At 40.7% G+C, this 23,826-nt stretch overlaps 1 protein-coding gene across 1 annotated transcript; it reads left to right on the forward strand.

The window, feature by feature from the left end:
• Positions 1-349: 349 nt before the first annotated feature.
• LOC309808334 (UDP-N-acetylglucosamine--peptide N-acetylglucosaminyltransferase 110 kDa subunit-like) lies at positions 350-5,619 on the forward strand. Its single transcript, XM_082628489.1, has 2 exons — positions 350-4,469; positions 5,200-5,619. The coding sequence occupies exon 1, from the start codon at positions 1,088-1,090 to the stop codon at positions 4,226-4,228; it is 3,141 nt and encodes a 1,046-aa protein (XP_082484615.1). The 5' UTR covers positions 350-1,087; the 3' UTR covers positions 4,229-4,469; positions 5,200-5,619.
• Positions 5,620-23,826: the final 18,207 nt, after the last annotated feature.

A 23,826-nucleotide genomic window follows, 5' to 3' on the forward strand; every position in this document is an offset into this window, starting at 1 on the left:
TTCTGTGTCTTGTGCTAGTTAAGTCAGTAGAGTAGTCAGTAAGAGTACTGGAAGTTATTCCTGTAATGGGATATTATACAGTCAGTTACATATGGTGGTGTCTGAAAATCACATAATAGCCTCACTTAAAACATGTCCTTAGCCAGATTTCAAAAAAGCCTGTGACCAATCCAATATGATCCAACATAGCGGACTATGATAGAAGGAAAATTGGCAAAGAAATAGACGGTGGTCTTACCTGATGGAAGTTAAAATATCTCACTTTTGACAATTTTGCAAAAACCTAGAATTACATGAACTAATTTCTAGGGTTCTTCGTAGGACCTAAAAAGGAACCCATAGAGTTGTGGAACAACAATAGAAGCTACTGTGATGAGAAGCCCCGGCACCACAACAAAGAGTAGCCCCCACTCGCCGCAACTAGAGAAAGGCTGCACGCAGCACTGAAGACCCAATGCAGCCAAAATAAAAATAAATAAATAAAAATAAATAGATTTATCTTTTAAAAAGTAATACTCAGGTTTGAGTCATGAGAAATTTGATGAGGAGAAATTAGCTAATGTTTTCAGAACTTTTAAAATATCAAACTCAGTCTCTAAGATCTTAGCATTATATACAACATCGGTTACTTATTAGTGGTTTGGGAAGGCCAATTTAAAATTTTCTCATCTTACTGTATTGAAATTCATGGCCCTAATGTTTTCCACGTTGACTATATGAATGATGAAGAAAAGTCAATCATGTATTTCATTTCCAACTGGACAGAAAACAATATTTTAAAAAGTGTTTGGACTACTGACTTTTGATTTCTTCTAAGGCAAATGGATAGGTAATTTTTATTCCCTGATTAGGAGAAAAATGGTGGAAGAGGGCAGGGTTAAGAATTAAGATTTCAAGAGCATGAGAGGTAGATGGCCAACCAGAGTTCCTAAGGTTCGGTGCCTGTAACTGTTGCCGCCGCTTAAGCCTGCCAAAGCAGTGGTACGGCTGCTGCGCTCGTGTTTGCTCCCTCTAGAAACGTTCTTGCCAGTAGTGGCGGCAGCGGGACTCAATTACCCCCTTTTTTCACTCTCTCCAGAAGCTCCAGATGGCGTCTTCCGTGGGCAACGTGGCCGACAGCACAGAACCAACGAAACGTATGCTTTCCTTCCAAGGGTTAGCTGAGTTGGCACATCGAGAATATCAGGCAGGAGATTTTGAGACAGCTGAGAGACACTGCATGCAGCTCTGGAGACAAGAGCCAGGCAATACTGGTGTACTTTTATTACTTTCATCTATACACTTCCAGTGTCGAAGGCTGGACAGATCTGCCCACTTCAGTACTCTGGCAATTAAACAGAACCCTCTTCTGGCAGAAGCCTATTCGAATTTGGGGAATGTGTACAAGGAAAGAGGGCAGTTGCAGGAAGCAACTGAACATTACCGGCATGCATTGCATCTCAAACCAGATTTCATCGATGGTTATATTAACCTGGCAGCCGCATTGGTAGCAGCAGGCGACATGGAAGGGGCAGTACAAGCTTACGTCTCTGCTCTTCAGTACAATCCTTATTTGTACTGTGTTCGCAGTGACCTGGGGAACCTGCTCAAAGCCCTGGGTGGCTTAGAAGAAGCCAAGGCATGTTATTTGAAAGCAATTGAGATGCAACCGAACTTTGCAGTAGCTTGGAGTAATCTTGGCTGTGTTTTCAATGCGCAAGGGGAGATTTGGCTTGCAATTCATCACTTTGAAAAGGCTGTCACCCTTGACCCCAATTTTCTGGATGCTTATATCAATTTAGGAAATGTCTTCAATGAGGCACGGATTTTTGACAGAGCTGTGGCAGCTTACCTTCGTGCCCTAAGCTTGAGTCCAAATCATGCAGTGGTACATGGCAACCTGGCTTGTGTATACCATGAGCAAGGCCTGATGGATCTGGCAATAGACACCTACAGGCGAGCTATTGAATTGCAACCACATTTCCCTGATGCTTACTGCAACCTAGGAAACGCTCTCAAAGAGAAGGGCAGTGTTGCTGAAGCAGAAGATTGTTATCATACAGCTCTCCAGCTGTGTCCCACCCATGCAGACTCTCTGAATAACCTAGCCAATATCAAAGGAGAACAGGGAAACAGTGAAGAGGCAGTTCGCTTGTATCGTAAAGCATTAGAGCTCTGCCCAGACTTTGCTGATGCCCATTCAAATTTAGCAAGTGTATTGAAGCAGCAGGGAAAACTGCATGAAGCTCTGATGCATTATAAGGAGGCTATTCGAATCAGTCCTACCTTTGCTGATGCCTACTGCAATATGGGAAACACCCTACGGGAGATGCAGGATGTTCAGGGAGCCTTGCAGTGTTATACTCATGCCATTCAGATCAGCCCTGCATTTGCGGATGCCCACAGCAATCTGGCTTCCATTCACCACGATTCAGGGAATATTCCAGAAGCAATTGCTTCTTATCGCACTGTTCTGAAGCTTCAACCTGACTTTCCTGACGCTTATTGTAATTTGGCTCATTGCCTGCAGGTTGTCTGTGATTGGACAGACTATGATGAGCGAATGAAGAAGTTGGTCAGCATTGTGGCTGACCAGTTGGAGAAGAATAGGTTGCCTTCTGTGCAGCCTCATCATAGTATGCTCTATCCTCTTTCTCATGGCTTCAGGAAGGCTATTGCTGAGAGGCATGGGAACCTCTGCTTGGCTAATATAAGTGTCCTTCATAAACCACCGTATGAACATCCAAAAGACTTGAAGCTCAGTGATGGTCGACTGCGTGTAGGATACGTGAGTTCTGACTTTGGGAATCATCCTACTTCTCATCTTATGCAGTCTATTCCAGGCATGCACAATCCTGATACATTTGAGATATTCTGTTATGCCCTGAGCCCACATGATGGCACAAACTTCCGAGCGAAGGTGATGGCAGAAGCCAATCATTTCATTGATCTTTCTCAGATTCCATGCAATGGGAAAGCAGCTGATTGCATCCATCAAGATGGTATACACATCCTTGTAAATCTGAATGGTTATACCAGGGGTGCTCGAAATGAACTCTTTGCTCTCAGGCCAGCTCCTATTCAGGCAATGTGGCTGGGGTACCCTGGGACTAGTGGCGCGCTTTTCATGGATTATATCATCACTGATCAGGAAACTTCACCTGCTGAAGTTGCTGAGCAGTATTCTGAGAAACTGGCTTATATGCCCCATACTTTCTTTATTGGTGACCATGCTAATATGTTCCCTCACCTGAAGAAAAAAGCCGTCATCGATTTTAAGTCCAATGGGCACATTTATGACAATCGGATTGTGCTGAATGGCATCGACCTCCAAGCATTTCTTGATAGTCTATCAGATGTGCAAATAGTCAAGATGAAATGTCCTGATGGAGAAGACAACGCAGACAGCAGTAATACAACTCTTAATATGCCTGTCATTCCTATGAATACTGTTGCAGAAGCAGTTATTGAAATGATTAACAGAGGACAAATTCAGATTACAATGAATGGATTCAATATTAGCAATGGACTGGCAACTACCCTGATCAACACTAAGGCTGCCACTGGAGAGGAGGTTCCCCGTACCATTATTGTAACCACACGTTCTCAGTACGGGTTACCGGAAGATGCCATTGTGTACTGTAACTTTAATCAGTTATACAAAATTGACCCATCTACTTTGCAGGTGTGGGCAAATATTCTGAAGCGTGTTCCCAATAGTGTACTGTGGCTGTTGCGTTTTCCAGCAGCAGGAGAAGCTAATATTCAACAGTACGCACAAAATATGGGCCTTCGCCCGAACCGTCTCATTTTTTCCCCTGTTGCTCCTAAAGAGGAACATGTTCGGAGAGGCCAGCTGGCTGATGTCTGCTTGGACACTCCACTCTGTAATGGACACACCACAGGGATGGACGTCCTTTGGGCAGGGACCCCCATGGTGACTATGCCAGGAGAGACTCTTGCTTCCCGAGTTGCAGCTTCCCAGCTCACTTGTTTAGGCTGTCTTGAGCTGATTGCTAAAAATAGACAAGAATATGAAGAGATAGCTGTGAAACTGGGAACTGATGTAGAATACCTGAAGAAAATTCGTGGCAAAGTCTGGAAGCAGAGAACATCTAGCCCTCTGTTCAACACCAAACAATACACGATGGAACTAGAGTGGCTCTATCTACAGATGTGGGAGCATTATGCAGCTGGCAACAAGCCTGATCACATGATTAAGCCTGTTGAAGTCACTGAGTCGGCCTAAATAATGACTGTGTGCCCAGGAGAATTACCCCTGTAGCTGAGCCTCAGCCTTCTGGGGGAAAGGGAACTACTTTTTCAATATCATGTTGCAGATGGGTGACACACAATGATAAGAAATAGCACAGCCAGACTTGCTTCCTGCATGATCATGACAGGGAGAGACACAAGAGATGGGAAACTGCTGTTCCACAAGGAGATTCCATCGAATTTTGCCGCAGCCAGGTGTCTGGAAGGTCTGGAAGGTAAGTCTGGAAGGTCTGATCTCCCTTGGTCTTCCAGGGGATGGATGGTTAGTGTGGAAGGGAGATAGAGATTGCCCAGCCGTTTTGTGATTATCATGGATGGATTGAGTCTTCTGAATTAATTTTTTTCTTTCTATTTTGGGTATTGGAGCTTTTAAAAATGTTTGGTTTCAGGTATTTTTATTCATGTGAAGTGTATATGATTCTCTTGAGATCAGGTGTTAAGCTGAAATATTCCTTGTTTTAGTTTCTGAACTCTACAGATAAATGGGGACTTTGCTGGTGTAGTCTTTTTCTAGGTTTTATAAACCGCTTGAGCCTGTGTCAGTCATTTTAGTGTCTGACATAACGTTTGGAACTCTCAGTGCTTTGTTGGTTTGTAGATGATGGCTTCAATTCTTTTTCTGGTCCGTTTCCTTCTTCCCTTCCCCCCACTTTAAAAATTCTCCTGTAACTTGGCTAACAAAAACCAAGTCTGATTCAAAACCTCCCAGAGCGTTTCTCTTAAACACATCATCTGGTGCCAAATGAAGATTCTTAGGAGTGCTTATTAATTATGAAGGGCACAGTTGTGGTACTGTGACTGATGATAATAATAATGGATTTTTGGCCTAGAGTTTTGTCCTATTTCACCAGTGTTTTCCTGTTGACTGCCCCTCTATGCTGCTTCCAAAAGTGATAGTGTGTGATAAGATGTTTACTTTCATTTCTAAAGTTTGTTTTGTTTTAGGTGAGTCCTGTTCTTCCTTTTTCTTTCAGCAGAAATGAAATTCCAGGTAAGTATAAGTATTCAAATATTTGATCAGTAGTTCACAGTTATCTCCAGTACATTAAATAACTTTCATCAAAAAACATGTTATAGGTAAAAAGCTCTGAAGGACCAGCTATGTATATGATAATTATGTTTCAGGCCTTCTAGGGTATTATATATAATAACTTGTCTTCTGGTCGTGGTCTTGAAGTCTTTATGGATTCAGCCTCAGTAGTAGCGAACTGCACTGCTACTTGGTTTGGAGTACAAATTAGACTTTAACCCTCCTGGAGGTAGAGTTTTTGGTATTGAAAACCATAGGAATGAAATTATTGTATTTCAACAAAGGATCGAGGGCTTGAGGCTTAAACAAGCCAACATATGTGTGGGAAGCAGTCAGCCTTGAGAGCACCTTCAGACATGCCAGGCATGCCGCTGCTGCTCGAAGGGACTGTCCCTACTTGTTCCCCTCCTTGTTCCATTCCATGGGAGATAAATCACCAGGGCCCAGAAATCAGAAAGAAAGTAAAATGAGACAAGCAAAGCTGTCTCCCCCTGCACATGCAGGTTATTTTGGATGATTCTGGGTTTATGGGTTTTCTCCCAGGGAAGTTAACCTTGAGCCGAGACAGTCATGAGATAATGTAAACCACCGTCTGGCAACCTTCCCTTTTCTAGTCTATATAATCTGTACCTGTAGCATAATAAAACTTACCTTGCAACCATCAGTTGTCTTGGTCCTTCTGACCCCATTCGTTGGTGCTACTTCAGTTCCTTACCCCGTCCCTTCTGACCCTGGGCGGTGAAATCCTCTTTCTGAGGCTGGTCCATGGCAAGTGGCGCCCGAACAGGGACCTGGAGCGTGAAGGCAATTAAAAGGAAAAGAAAGTGCAGGTAAGAGAACCATTATGCAAAATATGTGTGGCCACGAGTAAAAGTGAAACTAATAGAGGCATAAGGCAACAGTCAGAAGTAAAAGAAGATGGGGCAAAAGGGCTCCAAGGAGCGTGAATTATTTGCTCAGGTTTTACTTTCCATGCTTATAGCTTGGGGTAATAAAGTTTCTACCTCACAGGTGACTGAATTTTTGCAGCATATCCATGATGTATCTCCCTGGTTTCCTGATGGCGGCTCTGTGACACAGAAATCTGGCAGAAAGTTGGAGAAGATTTAAAAAATTATTATGAGTCTCGAGGGCCTACTCATACTGCTGTTGTTACATTTAGTTTGTGGAATCTGATAAAAATATGTTTAGGTTCTTCTCATGATAGTGTTGATTTGAATGTAAAGTCAGAAAAACATAAGCCTCTGACAGAAGACAAGACTGTATTATCAGCTACTGTGTCGCCACTTCCTAAACCAAAAGAGCTAATTAATTTAAATATTTCAGATGAAGAGGAACATTTTGACTTAACCGATGAGGCTTTTAAACATAAAAGAGAGAGAAAAAAAAAACATAAAAGAGAGAATCATCCTGAGGATGATTTTCTAATGGCTATGATAGATAAGTCAGTGAAAAAGCTGCAAATTAGTAAGGACTGTCTTCCTCAAAAATCTACATCTGTAAAAATGGTCAGTCTCTTGCAACGTGCTGTATAAGCAGCAATAAAACGAGGAGAAGATCCTATTTTCTGTTGTCCTGTCATAGAAAGACCTGATCCTAATCATCCTCAACAGGCTATTAGGGAGCATCAGGCTCTTCCTTTTAAAGTTTTGAAAGATTTAAAATCTGCTTGTGCTCAGTATGGGCCCACTGCTCCTTTTACTACTGCTATGGTTGACACTATTGCAGGAGAAGCTCTTTCCCCCGCTGATTGGAAGTCTATTGCACGAGCTTGTTTAAATGGTGGAGATTATTTAATATGGAAGTTTGGGGCTTCCCTGGTGGCGCAGTGGTTGAGAGTCCGCCTGCCGATGCAGGGGACGTGGGTTCGTGCCCCGGTCCGGGAAGATCCCACATGCCACGGAGCGGCTGGGCCCGTGAGCCATGGCCGCTGAGCCTGCGCGTCTGGAGCCTGTGCTCCGCAACGGGAGAGGCCACAGCAGTGAGAGGCCCGCATACCGCAAAAAAAAAAAAAAAGAAAAAAAAATATGGAAGTTTGATTTTTATGAACGGGCTGCTGAACAAGCAGAAAAGAATGCTACCCATGATATTCCAGTGGATTATCATATGCTGATTGGGGAAGGACCATATATTTCTTTACAAGATTAATTAACTTATACCTTTGTTGCTTATCCTCAAATAAATCATTTGGCATTACAAGGCTGGAGGAAATTACCTTCTACACACAAAACTGAGGATCTTTCAAAAATGAGACAGGGACCTGATGAACCATATGCTGATTTTGTAGATAGATTGTTACAGGCGGTGGGGAGACTCATTGTGGAGATAGATTGTTACAGGCGGTGGGGAGACTCATTGTGGATGGACTCACTGGTACAATTGTAGTTAAGCAACTTGCTTTTGAAAACGCTAATAATGCAGGTCAGGCTGTGATTCGACCTTGGAGAAAACGGGGAACACTGGAGGATTATATTCGCCTTTGTGCAGACATTGGGCCTGCTTATATACAGGGTGCTGCAGCATTAACTAAAGTGGGGTTTAAAAACAATCAAAAGAGAACAAAGACTAGTTTTCAATGTGGAAAGGCAGGTCATTTTGCTGGAGAATGTGGATCTTTTCATTGTAACCCTGCTCCTTCCTTCCCTACTCAAAAACCTCCAGATGGTCCGAAAATCCCTGGTTTATGCCCTAAATGCAATAGGGGAAAACGTTGGGCATGAGATTGTCGCTCAGTGGCCCACAGGGATGGGACACCACTGTCGGGAAACTCCTCCCGGGGCCTTCCCCGGCCCCAACAAATAATAGGGGCAACGTCTGTGTATCCTCCTCAAACTATCAATCAGACATTAACCAAAAACAAAAACATACAATATCTTCGCTCTCCAGAGCAACAGCAGGAAGCACAGGACTGGACCTCAGTACCTCCGCCCGATATGTATTAACTCCTGCAATGGGTCCTCAGGCCCTCTCTATGGGCATCTATGGACCTTTACCCAAGGGTTTGATTGGACTATTATTGGGAAGAAGTAGTGTCGCCATGAAGGGTTTAACTATTATGCCAGGACTCATAGACTCTGACTACGAAGGAGAAATAAAAATCATGGCACAAACTATTAAAAATATAATAACGATTTCCCCTGGTGATAAAATTGCACAATTGCTACTTTTGCCCTTTGTACCTCATGGACAAATTTTACAACATCAAAAGAGAGAAACAAAGGCTTTTGGATCATCTAGTGCTGCCTACTGGATTCAGAAGATAGGGAAAGAACGTCCAGAAATGAAATGAGCCATGAATGGAAAGGTTTTTTCAGGTTTGTTAGACACTGGAGCTGATGTCTCTGTTATGACGCAGATGCACTGGCCTAAACATTGGCCCGTTAGTCCTATTATTACAGAACTTCAAGGAATAGGACAGAGTTCTTCTCCTATGCCAAGTAGTCAGTTATTATTATGGCAAGATAGTGAGGGCCATTCAGGATACTTCCAGCCTTATGTTTTGCCTGGGCTGCCTTTAAACCTCTTGGGCCAAGATATATTAAAAGAAATGGGAGTATTACTTTATAGTCCAAATTCTCACGTCTCTAATATGGTGTTGGATCAAGGATTTCTTCCCACAAAAGGGCTGGGAACAAATCAAAAAGGAACTGTCTATCCTATTGATGTGAAAATAAAAAGTGATAGACAAGGTTTGGGTTTTTCTTAGGGCTTTGGATTCTCCTCCACTCACTGCTGGTCCAATTACTTGGCTGAGTGATGACCCTGTATGGGTGGACCAATGGCCCCTCACAAAGGAGAAATTAGAAGCTGCAGAACAATTAGTACTGGAACAATTAGGGCATTTAGAAATTTGCAATAGTCCTTGGAATACTCCTATTTTTATTATCAAGAAAAAGTCTGGAAAATAGAGGTTATTACAGGGTCTAAGAGCTGTTAATAAAACTATGCTAATAATGGGAGCTCTTCAACTAGGCCTACCCTCTCCAACAGCCATACCACACAATTATCATCTTTTAGTTATAGATTTAAAGAGTGTTTTTTCACTATTCCTTTGTTTCCTGAAGATAGAAAACATTTTGCTTTTAGCTTGCCTTCCTTAAATTTTAAGGAACCCATGAGGAGATTTCAATGGAAAGGGCATGCCTCAGGGCATGGCAAATAGTCCTACATTATGCCAAATATATGTGGCTCAGGCCTTAACTCCTGTGAGAAAAAGGTTTCCAACGTTATATCTCATACATTATATGGATGATATACTTTTAGCCACTGATAATATTTCTTGATTAGAGACTGCTTCTCAATTTTTACAACAATCCTTACAATCATTTGGCCTGGTCATTGCCTCAGAAGAAATTCAAAGACAATCTCCATTTTTCTATTTGGGAAAATATATTGATAACTCTACCATTAGGCCTCAAAAACTGCAAATTCGAGTTGATAATTGAAAAACATTAAATGATTTTCAAAAATTACTTGGAGATATTAATTGGCTAAGGCCTTCCTTAGAACTTCCTACTGCTCAGTTAGAGCCTTTATTTGATATTCTTAAAGGTGACTCAGATCCTTCTACTTCACGATCTATGACTCCAGAGGATTTCAAGCTTTCCAAATAGTTAATAGAGCTATCAGCTCTGCACAATTAACTCGAATACATACTCACCTGCCTATGTCTTTAGTTGTTTGTCCAACACCTCATGTGCCTACTGCCATCTTATGGCAAACTGTTGGAATTATTGAATGGATTCCTATGAAAACTCCATCCTCTAAAGTTATTAACCCTTATTATGAACTTATTATTAAGTTAATAATGCAAGGTAGAACTAGATGCTTACAACTTATAGGTATAGAACCTTCTCAAATTATTATCCCTTATTCAGTTAGTCAACAAAATTGGCTTTTTCAACATAGTAATGAATGGGGTCTTGTTCTTGCAGGATTTTCAGGTACCTTGGAATGCCATTAGCCTGCTGATAAATTGATCCAATTCAGCAAACTTAACTCTTATATCTTTCCTTCTATAATTAGGCAACAGCCTATTCCTCATGTACCTTTGGTTTTTACAGACGGTTCTTCTTCAGGAGTGGCTACTGTAATCGTTGACGACGGAACAAAACTCATTAAACAAACTTCCTTGACTTCAGCTCCACGTGTTGAACTGTATGCTGTCATTATGGCTTTTAAACATTTGCCTTCTATATCTTTTCATTTGTTTTCTGATAGTAAATATCTTATTAGCTTATTATTTCTTCTGGAGACTGCAACCAGAGGATATACTAATGACCCTGAATTATCATCCTCTTTTCGTTTACTTCAACAGCTTATTCGTTCCCACGATGGTCCTGTTGCAGCTCTGCATATCGTGCTCATTCTAACTTGTCTGGTCCATTGTCTAAAATGAATGCGACTGCAGATGTTTTAACTCGATCTAAACGTGATCTTTATCCTGTGCATTTTCCTCCCAAAAATAAAGTTAAAGTTACTCTTCCTCCTCAATCTCTTTTCCCTAAAGCAGGACATATCCCAATTTACCGTCCTCCTCCTTTCCGTTCGTCATGCTGTCAAGAATGGCTAAGGTATTGCATTCATTATCTTCATACTGTTGGTACTCATGGTCCATGTCCTGGACACCCTCATATTATGGTAAGTTATGATCAAACTGCTTCACGAGCAGCACAACAGTCGCATGCTTTACACCATCAGTCGGCGGCTACATTACACAAACAATTTTCCCTTCCTCGTGGAGCCGCCCGACAAATTGTTAAGCAATGCCCACAGTGCTTACCTCACCTTCCTGTTCCACATTATGGTGTTAATCCTCGTGGATTATTACCTAGTCATTTATGGCAAATGGATGTTACTCATATCCCGTCTTTTGGGAAATTACAGTTTGTTCATGTCACTATTGATACTTATTCTGGTTTCCTCTGTGCTACAGCACAGACCCGAGAAGCTACTAAACATGTTATCACTCATTTATTACACTGTTTTGCTTTCATGAACTTTCCCAAAATTATTAAAACAGATAATGGGCCCACTCACACTAGTGTTGCTTTTGCAACATTTTGTAATTCATTACAAATTACCAATATTACAGGCATTCCATGTAACCCTCAAGGACAAGGTATTATACAACGTGCAAATAGACCTTTAAAGCTAACTATTGAAAAAATAAAAATGGGGGAATTATATAGAACAACACTACATAACCTTATAAATCATGCTCTGTTTATTTTAAATTTTCTCACTGTTGACAGGGGAAAGGTTGGTGGCTGAGCCAAGATTGGCATTTCAATCTCTGGAGGTCCTCGGGAAAGATCCGCTAACCAGCACTTGGCGTGGTCCTGATCCTGTGTTGATTTGGGGACGTGGTCACATGTGTATATTTCCCAGATCAGCTCCTGGACCTCTCTGGCTTCCTGAGCGCTTGCTTAGTCAAGCAAATAGATGGCTCGCCACAGCTCACAACTAGTTCAGAAGATGAAGAAGCTCTGCATCTCTCCCGAAAATTTGACAGTGTTGATTCAGCAAAAGAAGAAGAAGAGGAGACCACTTGCCAGGACGACTCAAAGGAGTGATGTTCCAACTTGGGGACAAATTAAACAATTGGTTTCATGAGCTCAAGAGTTAGTGAAACAACAGAATAATCCTGTTACACCTGTGACTTTATTTTTGGCTATGTTGGCAACCATTTCATGTGTTCCCTCTGTTAATGCAGCAACTTACTGGGCCTATGTACCTGATCCTCCACTATTAAAACCCATATCTTGGTCTGAAGCAGAGTTTCCTGTATTTTACAATGATACTGGTTATGGGCCTCTTATTGGGAATATAAAACAAATCAATATGTCTGTAAATTATACTAACTGGTTTAGTACCTATCCTCTCCGTCTTAGCCCATTGAATCTGGAAACTGGATGTGTAAAGGCTATTAGTTATGAGCATACAGATGTTTATGAGGGAACGGATTAATCAATTAGTTTGTCAGGCTCTCCAGGCATCCTTCGTTTTACAGGAACCAACATTACTCTTACATGCCCGGCTACCAGCCGACGAGAGGATCTTAAGGATACCACCATTTGCTATAAAAATGGGCAACCTATTAATATTAGAGGTCGAATCTCATACACCTCACCACTTAGGGATTCCGCTATTACTATAGCCAAGGTTACAGGTGAAGATTCAGGAAATTATTTGTGTATGAAGCGTTTACTTGGAGGACAAGGGATACTTATGGCTGGACATATGGTTACTATTCTTAAGAGAAAATCAAAAAATCAATTTCCTCCTTTTATGACCATTAACTTTCCTGGATCCAATTTTGAATGTTGCAATGCATCTTGGAATAATAACCAAATATGGTGTACTATAGATTATACCAAGGGGTAAATTCTTATCTCTTCTATTCCCGTCATAGATAGGTTTATCACATTTCAAAAGAACTGGGGTATATGGAAACTAGCTCTAACTTATTCCAATACACCTGTTATAACTTGTGTTGCTCCTCCATATACACTTTTGATTGGTTCTATTTTTTTTTTTTTTTTTTTTTTGCGGTATGCGGGCCTCTCACTGTTGTGGCCTCCCCCGTTGCGGAGCACAGGCTCCGGATGCGCAGGCCCAGCGGCCATGGCTCACGGGCCCAGCCGCTCCGCGGCATATGGGATCCTCCCAGACCGGGGCACGAACCCGTATCCCCTGCATCGGCAGGCGGACTCTCAACCACTGCGCCACCAGGGAGGCCCTGATTGGTTCTATTAACATTGGTAATTCTTCCAAAGGAGGATATACTATTAGCTGTGTTCATTGTATTTTTACAGTTGTATGTTCCCTTCTGCAGGGACACAATCTGTGCTTATACTAAAGTAACCCATATATGTTATGGCGCCTGTACATCTGAGAGAACCTTGGTATGAAGATACTGGAGTACAGGCATGGGTGGAACTCTCTAAAGCCTTGCAGAGAAGGAGACGCTTTATTGGGTGGCTAATAGTAAGTTGACTTGCCTTGGCTGCTCTGTCTGCTACCGCGGCTACTGCCCATCTTGCTCTTTCACAGAGTATTAATCATGCTCACTTTGCTGATCAATTATCTCAAAATACCAGTCTTGCTTTATCTTTACAAAGTCACATAGATTTACAGATGAATAACAAGTTAGATGAATTTAAAAACGCAATTTGGGGGATTGGAGATCAGATGGCAGCATTAAAATTGAGGATGCGTTTAGCTTGTCATGAAAAGTATACATGGATTTGTGTTACTCCTTACAAGTACAATGACTGTATTTGGGAATGGGAAAAAGTAAAAATGCATCTGCTGAGTGTTTGGTCAGATAATAATATTAGTCTTGATCTTAAGAAATTAAATGCTGAAATTCAGGATATACAAAATGCACATCTTGATGATATTTCGCAAGAAGATGTAATTAAAACTTTACTGGACCATTTAAAGTGGTTAAACCCTCAGTCGTGGATTACTGGAGGGTTGTCAGGATTTATTACCCTGGCCATAATTTGCCTATTATTGATAATAATCTTCTCATGTCTGTTTCGTATCCTCATGCAACAATATACTACTCTCGGCACTACGCTTCATGGAATTATTTTGCAGCAAAAATTAAAAAATAAAAAAAGGGGAACTGAGGGAAACAGTCAGCCTTGAGATCAGGCTACGGACATGCCAGGCATGCCGCCGCTGCTCGAAGGGACTGTCCCTACTTATTCCCCTCCTTGTTCCATTCCATGGGAGATAAATCACCAGGGCCCAGAAATCAGAAAGAATGTAAAATGAGACAAGCAAAGCTGTCTCCCCCCTGCACATGCAGGTTATTTTGGATGATTCTGGGCTTATGGGTTTTCTCCCAGGGAAGTTAACCTTGAGCCGAGACAGTCTATAGATAATGTAAACCACCATCTGGCAACCTTCCATTTCTAGTCTATATAATCTGCAACCGGAGCATAATAAAACTTGCCTTGCAACCATCAGTTGTCTTGGTCCTTCTGACCCCATTCGTCGGTGCTGCTTCGGTTCCTTACCCCGTCCCTTCTGACCCTGGGCGGTGAAGTCCTTTCTCCGGCTGCTCCACGGCACATCTGCATAGACGTTTGTGTCTTGCTGTCCTGCACACGTGCCGTCTAGTGACAGGTATTGTGTCTGCTGGTGGTGGTGTACATTCTGTCTTTCCCAAGCGCTGAGGCAGGGCACCTGTTCTGTAGTTGCAGCTGATGCCTGAATGTATCCTAGCTGACAAATTATTGATGAATGAGAACTTGAATTTCTAAAGATTAGTACTGTTAACCAGAATCTGAGCAAGGAGTCTCAAATGTAATTCTTAGCCAGAATTACATGTTAATGAACCAGTTAACAGTGTAAATCGAGGAACATCAGTGTAGGGATTTCTTTTCATTTATTTTTTACCTGTTTGAAATATCAGTTAAAGGTTGGCAGCTTGGTTGCAGACGAACGGTCGTTTGAAGTTCACCAAACTACTTAATGTGGAATAGGATAACAGACTTCCAACGCCCTCAAGGCTGGGACCTTGCAGCCATTTTACACAGCACATCATCATCCTATAGGGATGAACCTTTCCCTGGCCCGAAAAGTAGCCGCTCTGTTGAAGCTTTGCTTATTGGAACAGGCTTTTGTTTCCAGGTTACATGTCTGTGGAAGACTTAATTCTGAATAGAGATATAGATATTACTTGAAACTAATTGTTTTTCTATTATACTCTGCTTTATCAAAAAAGTAAAACATTTAAATTGTGCTACAAAAATTCAGATGTTGTCTTGCGATCTTTAAACAATAAATGAATGATTTGCCCTTAAAAAAAAGAATTAAGCAGTTAAGCTGTTGGTCCCACATCAGACAAATCATCCTTATACCTCCTGTCAATATTGTTAACAGAGACTGTTTTTTTATGAATCCTTATGATCCCGTGATTCTTTCTTTCACGTTTCAGGGCACAGCAGGTGAGAGAGTGGATTTGTTAAACTCGGTGGGTTTATCCTTCTTTTATGCGTTCATTCAATTTTATGTTCATTTACTTACTATACACATATGGCAATAGAAGCTGCTAAAGCAATCATTGCTATTGTGCAAAACAACAAGGCACAGAAGCAGATGTCTTATTTCTGAGATTTCTCCCCCCTGGATTATTGTGATTAAAGATACTTTCCCGCAATTTCCTGGAGAGGACAAGGGGCTACTCGCTGGAGGTTTTTTAATGACTTGGAGAAAGGCTCAAATATGCCCCCATTATGGTAATCCACCCCAGGGGCAAACCACACAAGAATATTATGAATTTATTTTATTTTTCTATCCTTGCAAAGGTAATACTCAGCTCATTAGAATATGAAAACCATACTGTCAAATTTCAGAATGACATGGATGAAGAAAACCACCAAAGTGGCATCATATCATGTGTGTTATAGTTGTATGGACTATATTGACTATGTTGTGTTAACAATGTATTGTATAACTATGTATTGAAAAGGCAAAATGCTGTACCTTATTTCAGAGAAGATAATTATGTTGGCAAACCCCAAATTGTACATTGTAGAAGGGTCCTAGGAAAAGAAGATTTAATTCATAGTGGACAAGAGGTTAGCTTCTGTTTTCAGCCATGTGCTATTTCAAGAATTAAACATCACGAATAATACAGGATATAAGAGGAATAGTCTAAAGACGGAAAAGCACATTTTGATTAGGAAAGAGAATTTAAGGCTTAAGTCTTTATTTTTTTTTAAGGAAAACTGCCTTATTACTATGAGATAAGAAAATTGTTTCCTTCTTTTCTTCCTTGCTTCTTCTTCTTCTTTTCTTTAACCTTTTTTACTTTGGATATTTGGATATTTGACCTCTAAGCTGAGATGACTGGAAATGCCTCCTCTGGGCACTAAATGCTGACATCTCCTGATAAGAGGGAAGCTGCAAAGTGGAAGAATTGAAGGTCAGTATGTTGATATTGGTCTCAAGCACATTGATGTACATTTGTGTATTGGGGAAGGGGAGTGAAGCTTGAGAGTGGGCCAGTGGGGAGGGGTAAGTATTTTGTGATGCTGTCTACCTATGGGCTTATAAAGTTTACAGCTGCATTAGGAGGACAAGCATTACCATTCGCATGAAAAGTAGGGCAGACGTCAGTTGCAAAAGCTTCTAGCCATACACATACGTATAGGGAAATACATAAATGATACACCTTATTGCATTCACCCATTCACCCTCCCCTGTTCACGCTAATTGGAAATTTCTATCCATTTCAGAGAAGTAACACAACTATCAATCATTTTCCCTGGCACGAATCTTCCAGGAGGAAGAAAATGGAACACGCCTAGCAGCAGAGCTCACGCACTAGCCCATGTGTCTTAGATTTAATATCTGATCACTAGCTGGATTGAAGCCAAGAGGTGGTTCACAAAGTTGCTGCATATTAGAATCACCTGGGGAACTCTGAGACCTCCCCGTGCCCAGGCTCCTCCCTAGACCTACTGAATCAAAATCTCTGGGGCTGGGACCCAGACACCAAAGTTTCTCTTAAAAGCTCTTTAGGGGAAGGGATATGGGAACAGATGTATATGTATAACTGATTCAGTTTGTTATAAAGCAGAAACTAATTTAAAAATATATTTAATACTAAAAAAAAAAAAAAAAAAAAGCTCTTTAGGTAATTCATACGAGCAGCAAAGCTTGAGAACCAGCCCAATAACGGGAACAAACGTATTTCACACAGATAAAGTGGGGCAATTCATATGTTAAAAGAACATGAATATATATATATATATATTCTTTTTTTCTCTTTATTCTGTTTGTGTTTCAAATAGGCATTTTTTTTTCCTTCTGCAAAAAGTGTTATTGTTTCCATTTGGTCCAAGGCTTGGGAGAAGGCTCCAGGGCGGTTACAAAGCTGCCTAGTGGCTGCAGAGCTGGGCTTCAGGCAGAAGCTCTGACGCCAGAGGGGCTCCTCAGAGGCCGCTGGACTTCAGAGACTCCTGTTTCTGCTCGAGCATGAGCCTTTCGAAAAGATACTCGCCCAGCACAGCCTGCGGACCAGCCAGCCTGCGGAGGTTGGTCAGGTGGTTGCCCATCTTCTTGATGAGTTTCAGCTGCTTGTCCAGGAAGCGGCTCTCCAGGAAGTCACAGAGGTGGGAGTCTGCGCGGGCAGGACCCAGGGCACGCAGATCCGATAGTGCCTGGTTCAGGTTCTTCTCCCTAAGAATGGCGGCTTGCACAGTGTCCTGGGTTTTACCCCACTGATCTTGAGAAGGCTTCCGCGCATCCTGGAAGAGGGCGCGGCCGCAGCACTTGTTTTGCATTTTCAAGAGTCGCTGGGCGCCCTCACACTTCTCTTCAGCCAGTTGGCGAAAACTGTGGCCCCCATTGTCCAGAGTCCCACTGTTGCTGTGGAAATAGAAGCTTAGAGAGAGGTAAGTGTCCACAGATGCATGTTGAACAGGCGGTGGATGGCGGCCTCCACCTCGATGGAATAATTCTGACGAACCTGGGAACTCGTGGTTGATCAGTGATAAGGAGCTAAGCTCCAAAAACGGTGTTGGCCTGTCCTGGAGGCTGAGGATAGCTGAGTGGCTGATTCCAAAGGTTGCGACAGGAAGAAATGTTGGAGGGTGGTCGGGGGCTGGAGCAAGGAGCGTCCCTGGGTCTGTTCATTCCAAACACCGTTGAAGCAAAAGACAGATCTGCAGGACTGCCGAGTGCACTGCCTCAAATAGGCTTTGATATAAATGAACAAGAAGTCCAAGCAAGGACAGAACTTACCCTTCCCCCCACCAAAATAGCTGGTGATACTAGAATCTAGATCTGGGCAGGGATTCTTCCATTACTTTAACATTCCAAGCCACTAGAGCAGTGGTTCTCAAAGTATGGTCACCTTGTAACCAAGCAGTACCCTATGGGGCCTTCCTAGGACAGACCCATCCCCCATAGCCTCTGCTGTAGTTCCTCTCTGAAGTCCTCAGATAATAGTATCTCAGGCATATTTCTTGAGTTTTCAGATGCTAAAAACCACCACCCAATGGAAGAAATTAACTCTTTGATGATCATGAGCACACAGCCCCCAGACCTTCTGGCACCTAAGGATGGATAAAGTTACCTGCCCTGTGGCCTCAACATCAGCCAGTCAGATGATTGTGCACGAGCTGATCATATTCCCTGGGACGTCCCTCCCTCACGTGGCCTTTAAAAATGCTTTGCTGAAATCCTTTGGAGATTTCAGGGTTTTTGGAACACGAGCCACCCCTCTCCTTGCTCGATCCTGCAATAAACCTTTCTCTGCTCCAGACTGCAACCTTTCGGTTTGTTTGGCCCCACTGTGCTTCAGACACACGAACGTGCATTCGGTAACAACCTGACCAGCTTTACCAGCGTCCCCTGATAATGTGTCAGATATTCAAGTTTTAGGGCCCTGTCCCAGCCCTATGGAATCAGCAACTCTAGTGGGGCTCAGTGATCTCTGTTATAACTGGCCCTCCAGATGATTTTTATTCACCTTAAAGTTTGAAAATATCTGCATTGGCAGCTGCCAAAGCGTCCACCAGCAGGTGAAGGGGAGAGACGCCTGGAAAAGATAGGGAGTAACCAAGGCAAGTACAGCAGCATTTGCCGTGGTGGTAATGGAGAATGCCTTTTCTCCACTGGTTGGCACAGATGAGTATCTGGGGGCAGTGGCAGGGTTATTTAGGATGCTTTACATTTCAATGTAGAGTGACCTCTGTCCTGGTTTGCCAGGGACTTCCCCTGTGTGAGCACTTAAAATCTCATCCTGGCAAACCCCTTAGCCCTGGATTTGAAAAATTTAGGAAATCACATGAAATTTAGGGGAAACATGATCTAGGTTTTGGGCAAGTCACAAGTGCTAATTAAAGCTAAGCATGTATGGACAACATCTAGCCTTCTTTACCCCTTTGCAGGAAGGTAAATCTGATTGGGTGAAAGAACTTACTGTTAAGAAATCTTTGTAGAAACATCCCCTTCTGCTTAGTCCGCTGGTTCTCACTTCTGGCTAGAAAATGGCATCGTCTGAGGAGATTTAAAATGATTTTATTGGTTTAGGATGACCAACTGTTGGTGTGAGGGTTTTAAAAAAGTGCTTCAGATGATTCTAATGTGCAGCCAAATTTAGGTGCCACTGCTTAAGCTTTTGAACCGCTGCTACATATTTTCACCTCATCTTCCTATGAGAATATCCAACTGTAGTTGGTTTGTTTTTTCTTTTTCTTTTTTTAACTGTCTTATTATAAGATTTACTGTCTTAAATAAGATTGAATGTACAGAAAATCCTGCTAGTCCATCTGGTATAGCTGGATCCTTAGAATAATATCGTTAAGATATATACCATTTAAGTATTGTGATTGGCCTTTTTAAAATGAACATATGCATTGAATTAGTACCATCTGTTTTGAAGCTGTCATGTTGGGTAGCTATACCTCTAATCTGCTGCCATTGCTAAATATCTGGACACCTCTTATTAGGAATTGCTTTTAAACATCTTTCGGGGTTAAAACCAAGATTGCTGTATTATTTGTACTGGGACCACAAAAACCTCACAAAGATCCCCCGCTGTACTTTCTACCCCCATCTCTAACCCTTGGCAACTTCTAATCTGTTCTCCATCTCCACAGTTTTGTTATTTTAAGAATAATATGTAAATATCATCATGAATTACTTCATCTTCGGAGATTGGCTTTTTAAAATTTTTCCCTCGGCATCATTCCCTTGAAGTTCATTTCAATTTTTGCACATATTAATAATTTGTTCCTTTTTGTTGCTTGGTAGTATTCTATCATAAGATTTTATCACAATTTGTTTCAACATTCATCCATTGAAAGACATTTGGGTAGTGGCCAGTTTTGGGCTGTTATAAATAAAACTGCTATGAACATTTATGTGTAAGTTTCTGTGGGAACTTAATTAAGTTTTTGTTTCTTTTGGATAAATGCTCAAGAGTACAATTACTGTGTTGTAGGGTGAATCTACTTTTAGGATTAAAAGAGACTGTCAAGCTGTTTCTCAGAGTGGCTAAACCATTTTATTTTCCCACCAGTGATGTGATATCATTTTTCTATGTACTCACCAGCATTTGATGTTGTCACTATCCTTTAATTTTCGTTATTCTCTGATATCTCATTATGGTCTTAATTTGCATTTCCCTAATGGCTAATGATGTTGAGCATCTTTTCATGTGCTTCTTTGCCGTGTGTATATTCTCTTCCATGAAATGTCTGTTCCTGTCTTCTGCCTATTTTCTAGTTGGGTTTTTTTAAGTTGTTTGGAGAGTTCTTTGTATATTATAGATACAAGTCATTTGTCTCATGTGGGATTTTCAAATATGTTTTCCCACTGTGTAATTTGAGTTTTCATCCACTTAAAATGATCTTCTATGAAGCATTTTTAACTCATTTTGATGAGATCCAATTTATCAATGTTTGCTTTTATTGATCATACTTTCGGTGTCAAGTCTAAGAATTATTCACGTAGTTCTTGATGCCAAAGATTTTCTCCTATTTTTTTTCCTAAAAATGTCCTGCTTTTACATTGAAGATTATGATCCACTTTGATTTAATTTTTGTGTAAGGTGTGGAGGTTTAGGTTAAGGTTCATTTTTTGTTTGTTTGTTTTTGTGGAGGGATGTCCAACTGTTTCAGTGCCATTTTTTGAAAAGTCTATTCTTCCTTGATAGCTTTCACACTGCTGTCAAGAACAAGTTAAATGTATTTATGTCAGTCTATTTCTGGGTTCTCTATTCCATTCCATTGATCTGTGTATCTACCCTCCATCATTACTGCAAAATCTTGAAATTGGGTAGATGAATTCCTCCCATTTTAATCTTCCTTTACAAATTGTTTTAGCTATTCTTCAGCCTCTTCTTACCATATAAATCTTAGAATAAGCTTGTCTATATCCACAAAAACCTTGAGGGCCTTTTAAGAGTAACTCTGTTAAGCCTCTTAACTTGGGGAGAATTGACATCTTTATTATGTTGTGTTTTCTAATCCATGAACAAGGTATGTCTCACTATTTGTTTGGGACTTTTACATTTTTCTTCATCAGCATTTTGTAATTTTCAGTATAGAGGACCTATAAATGTCTTATTGGGCTTATATTTAAGTATTTATTTAGGTCAGTTGTAAATGGCATCACATATTTTTATTTAAGCTTCTACACATTTGTTATTAATATATAATTTGATAAAACTGTGTTGATTTGTACCCTAAAACATTTACAAGGGCTTCCCTGGTGGCGCAGTGGTTGAGGGTCTGTCTGCCGATGCAGGGGACGCGGGTTCGTGCCCCGATCCGGGAGGATCCCACATGCCGCGGGGCGGCTAGGCCCGTGAGCCATGGCCGCTGAGCCTGCGTGTCCGGAGCCTGTGCTCAGCAACGGGAGAGGCCACAAAAGTGAGAGGCCCACGTACCGCAAAAAAAAAAAAAAAACATTTACAAACTAATATTATTTCTGAAGCTTTTTGTGGATTCCTTGGTATTTTCTCCATTTAGATTATCATCTCCTCTTCAGATACCGTTTTACTTTTCCTTATTTAATATAATAGTATATATTACTATTCAACATTCAGTAGGATATATTCCTTCCTATTCAACGTAGTAGGAATAGTCCTTTTATCTTTTAAATAAATGTTTTAAAAATTTAACTTTTAAATTTATGTATTTATTTATTTTTGCTTTATTTTCTTACTAGAACCTCCATTAATATATTTAATAAAAGTGGTGAGGGCAGATATCGGTGCCTTGTTTCTGATCTTACAGAGAAAGCATTCAGTCTTTCACAGTTAAATATAATGTCAGTATAGGTTGTAGATCCTCTTGATGAGTTTCAGTATGTTCCTTTTCAATTCCTAGTTTGCTTGGGTTTTTTTTTCTTCTTTTTTATAATTTTTTAATTTTATTATTATTTTTTTACAACCTTATTGGAGTATAATTGCTTCACAATGGTGTGTTAGTTTCTGTTTTATAACAAAGTGAATCAGTTATACATATACATATGTTCCCATATGTCTTCCCTCTTGCGTCTCCCTCCCTCCCACCCTCCCTATCCCACCCCTCCAGGCAGTCACAAAGCACCGAGCTGATCTCCCTGTGCTATGAGGCTGCTTCCCACTAGCTATCTACCTTACGTTTGGTAGTGTATATATGTCCATGCCTCTCTCTCGCTTTGTCACAGCTTACCCTTTCCCCTCCCCATATTCTCAAGTCCATTCTCAAGTAGGTCTGTGTCTTTATTCCTGTTTTACCCCTAGGTTCTTCATGACATATTTTTTCTTAGATTCCATATATATGTGTTAGCATATGGTATTTGTCTTTCTCTTTCTGACTTACTTCACTCTGTATGACAGACTCTAGGTCTATCCACCTCATTACAAATAGCTCAATTTTGTTTCTTTTTATGGCTGAGTAATATGTCATTGTATATATGTGCCAAATCATGAATGGGATTGGATTTTGTCAAATGCTTTCTCTGCATTAATGGATAGGATCACATGACTTTTCCCCCTTAATCTATTGGATATGGTGGATTACATTGTTTGATTTTCAAATATTTAACCAACTTTGCATAACTGGAATAAATACCACTTGGTCATGATATATTATTCTTTTTATATATTTCTGGATTTAATTTGCTAATATCTGGCTGAAGATCTTTACAGGCAATTTCATAAAACATATTGGTCTATAGTCTTCTTCTTTTTATACTATTCCTGTCTGGTTTTGGTATCAAGGTAATACTGGCTTCATAAAATTAATTAGGAACGGTTCCCTCTACTTCTATTTCTTATCAAATCATGTAAAATTGGTTTTCATTCTTTAAGTCTTGGGTAAAAGTGAAACATGTAAGCCTGAATATTTCTTTTGGGAGTTTTTATATGAAAAATCAGTGTTTCTAATGGTTACAGGAAAATTGAGATTATCTATTTCATCTTGGCTGAGTTTGGGTAGTTTTGGGTGTAGAAGAATTGGCCCATTTCATCTACATTTTTGAATTTAGAGTGTAGACTTGTTCATAATAACTTGTCCCTTATTAACCTGCAGGATATGTCATGGTATCCCTGGTTGCATATCTGATATCTGTGATTTGTGTCATCTCAGTTTTTACCTTTATCAGTCTTGCTAGATCTTTATTGATTAAATTGTTTATTTCCAAGAACCAGCCTTTTGTTTCATTGATTCCCCCCCCCCATTTTCCTGTTTTCAGTTTCATGGATTTCTGTTTCATCTTTGTTATTTCCTTCTTTCTGCTTGTTTAGTGTTTTTTCCTCTTCCTTTTTTACTATTGTAATATAGAAAATGAGATTATTGCTTTGAAATATTTTATTTCCCAATTTAGTTCTATAAACTTCCCTTTTAGCATTACTTTCACTTCATTCCACAAACTTTGATCTGTTATATCTCCATTTTCTTTTATTCTATGCATTACAAATTTTTTCCTTGACGCTGTCTTTTTTACCCATGAGTTCTTTGGAATTGTGATGTTTAGTTTTCATGTGATTGAAGATTCTCCTGTTGTCTTTCTGTTATTGA

This window comes from Mesoplodon mirus (genome assembly GCF_964341445.2).
Source record: "Mesoplodon mirus genome assembly, chromosome: 7".
Taxonomy (NCBI): domain Eukaryota; kingdom Metazoa; phylum Chordata; class Mammalia; order Artiodactyla; family Ziphiidae; genus Mesoplodon; species Mesoplodon mirus.

Coding starts and splice junctions, on each gene's coding strand:
- LOC309808334 (XM_082628489.1), top strand. CDS start 1,088: ATGGCGTCTTCCGTGGGCAACGTGGCCGACAGCACAGAACCAACGAAA.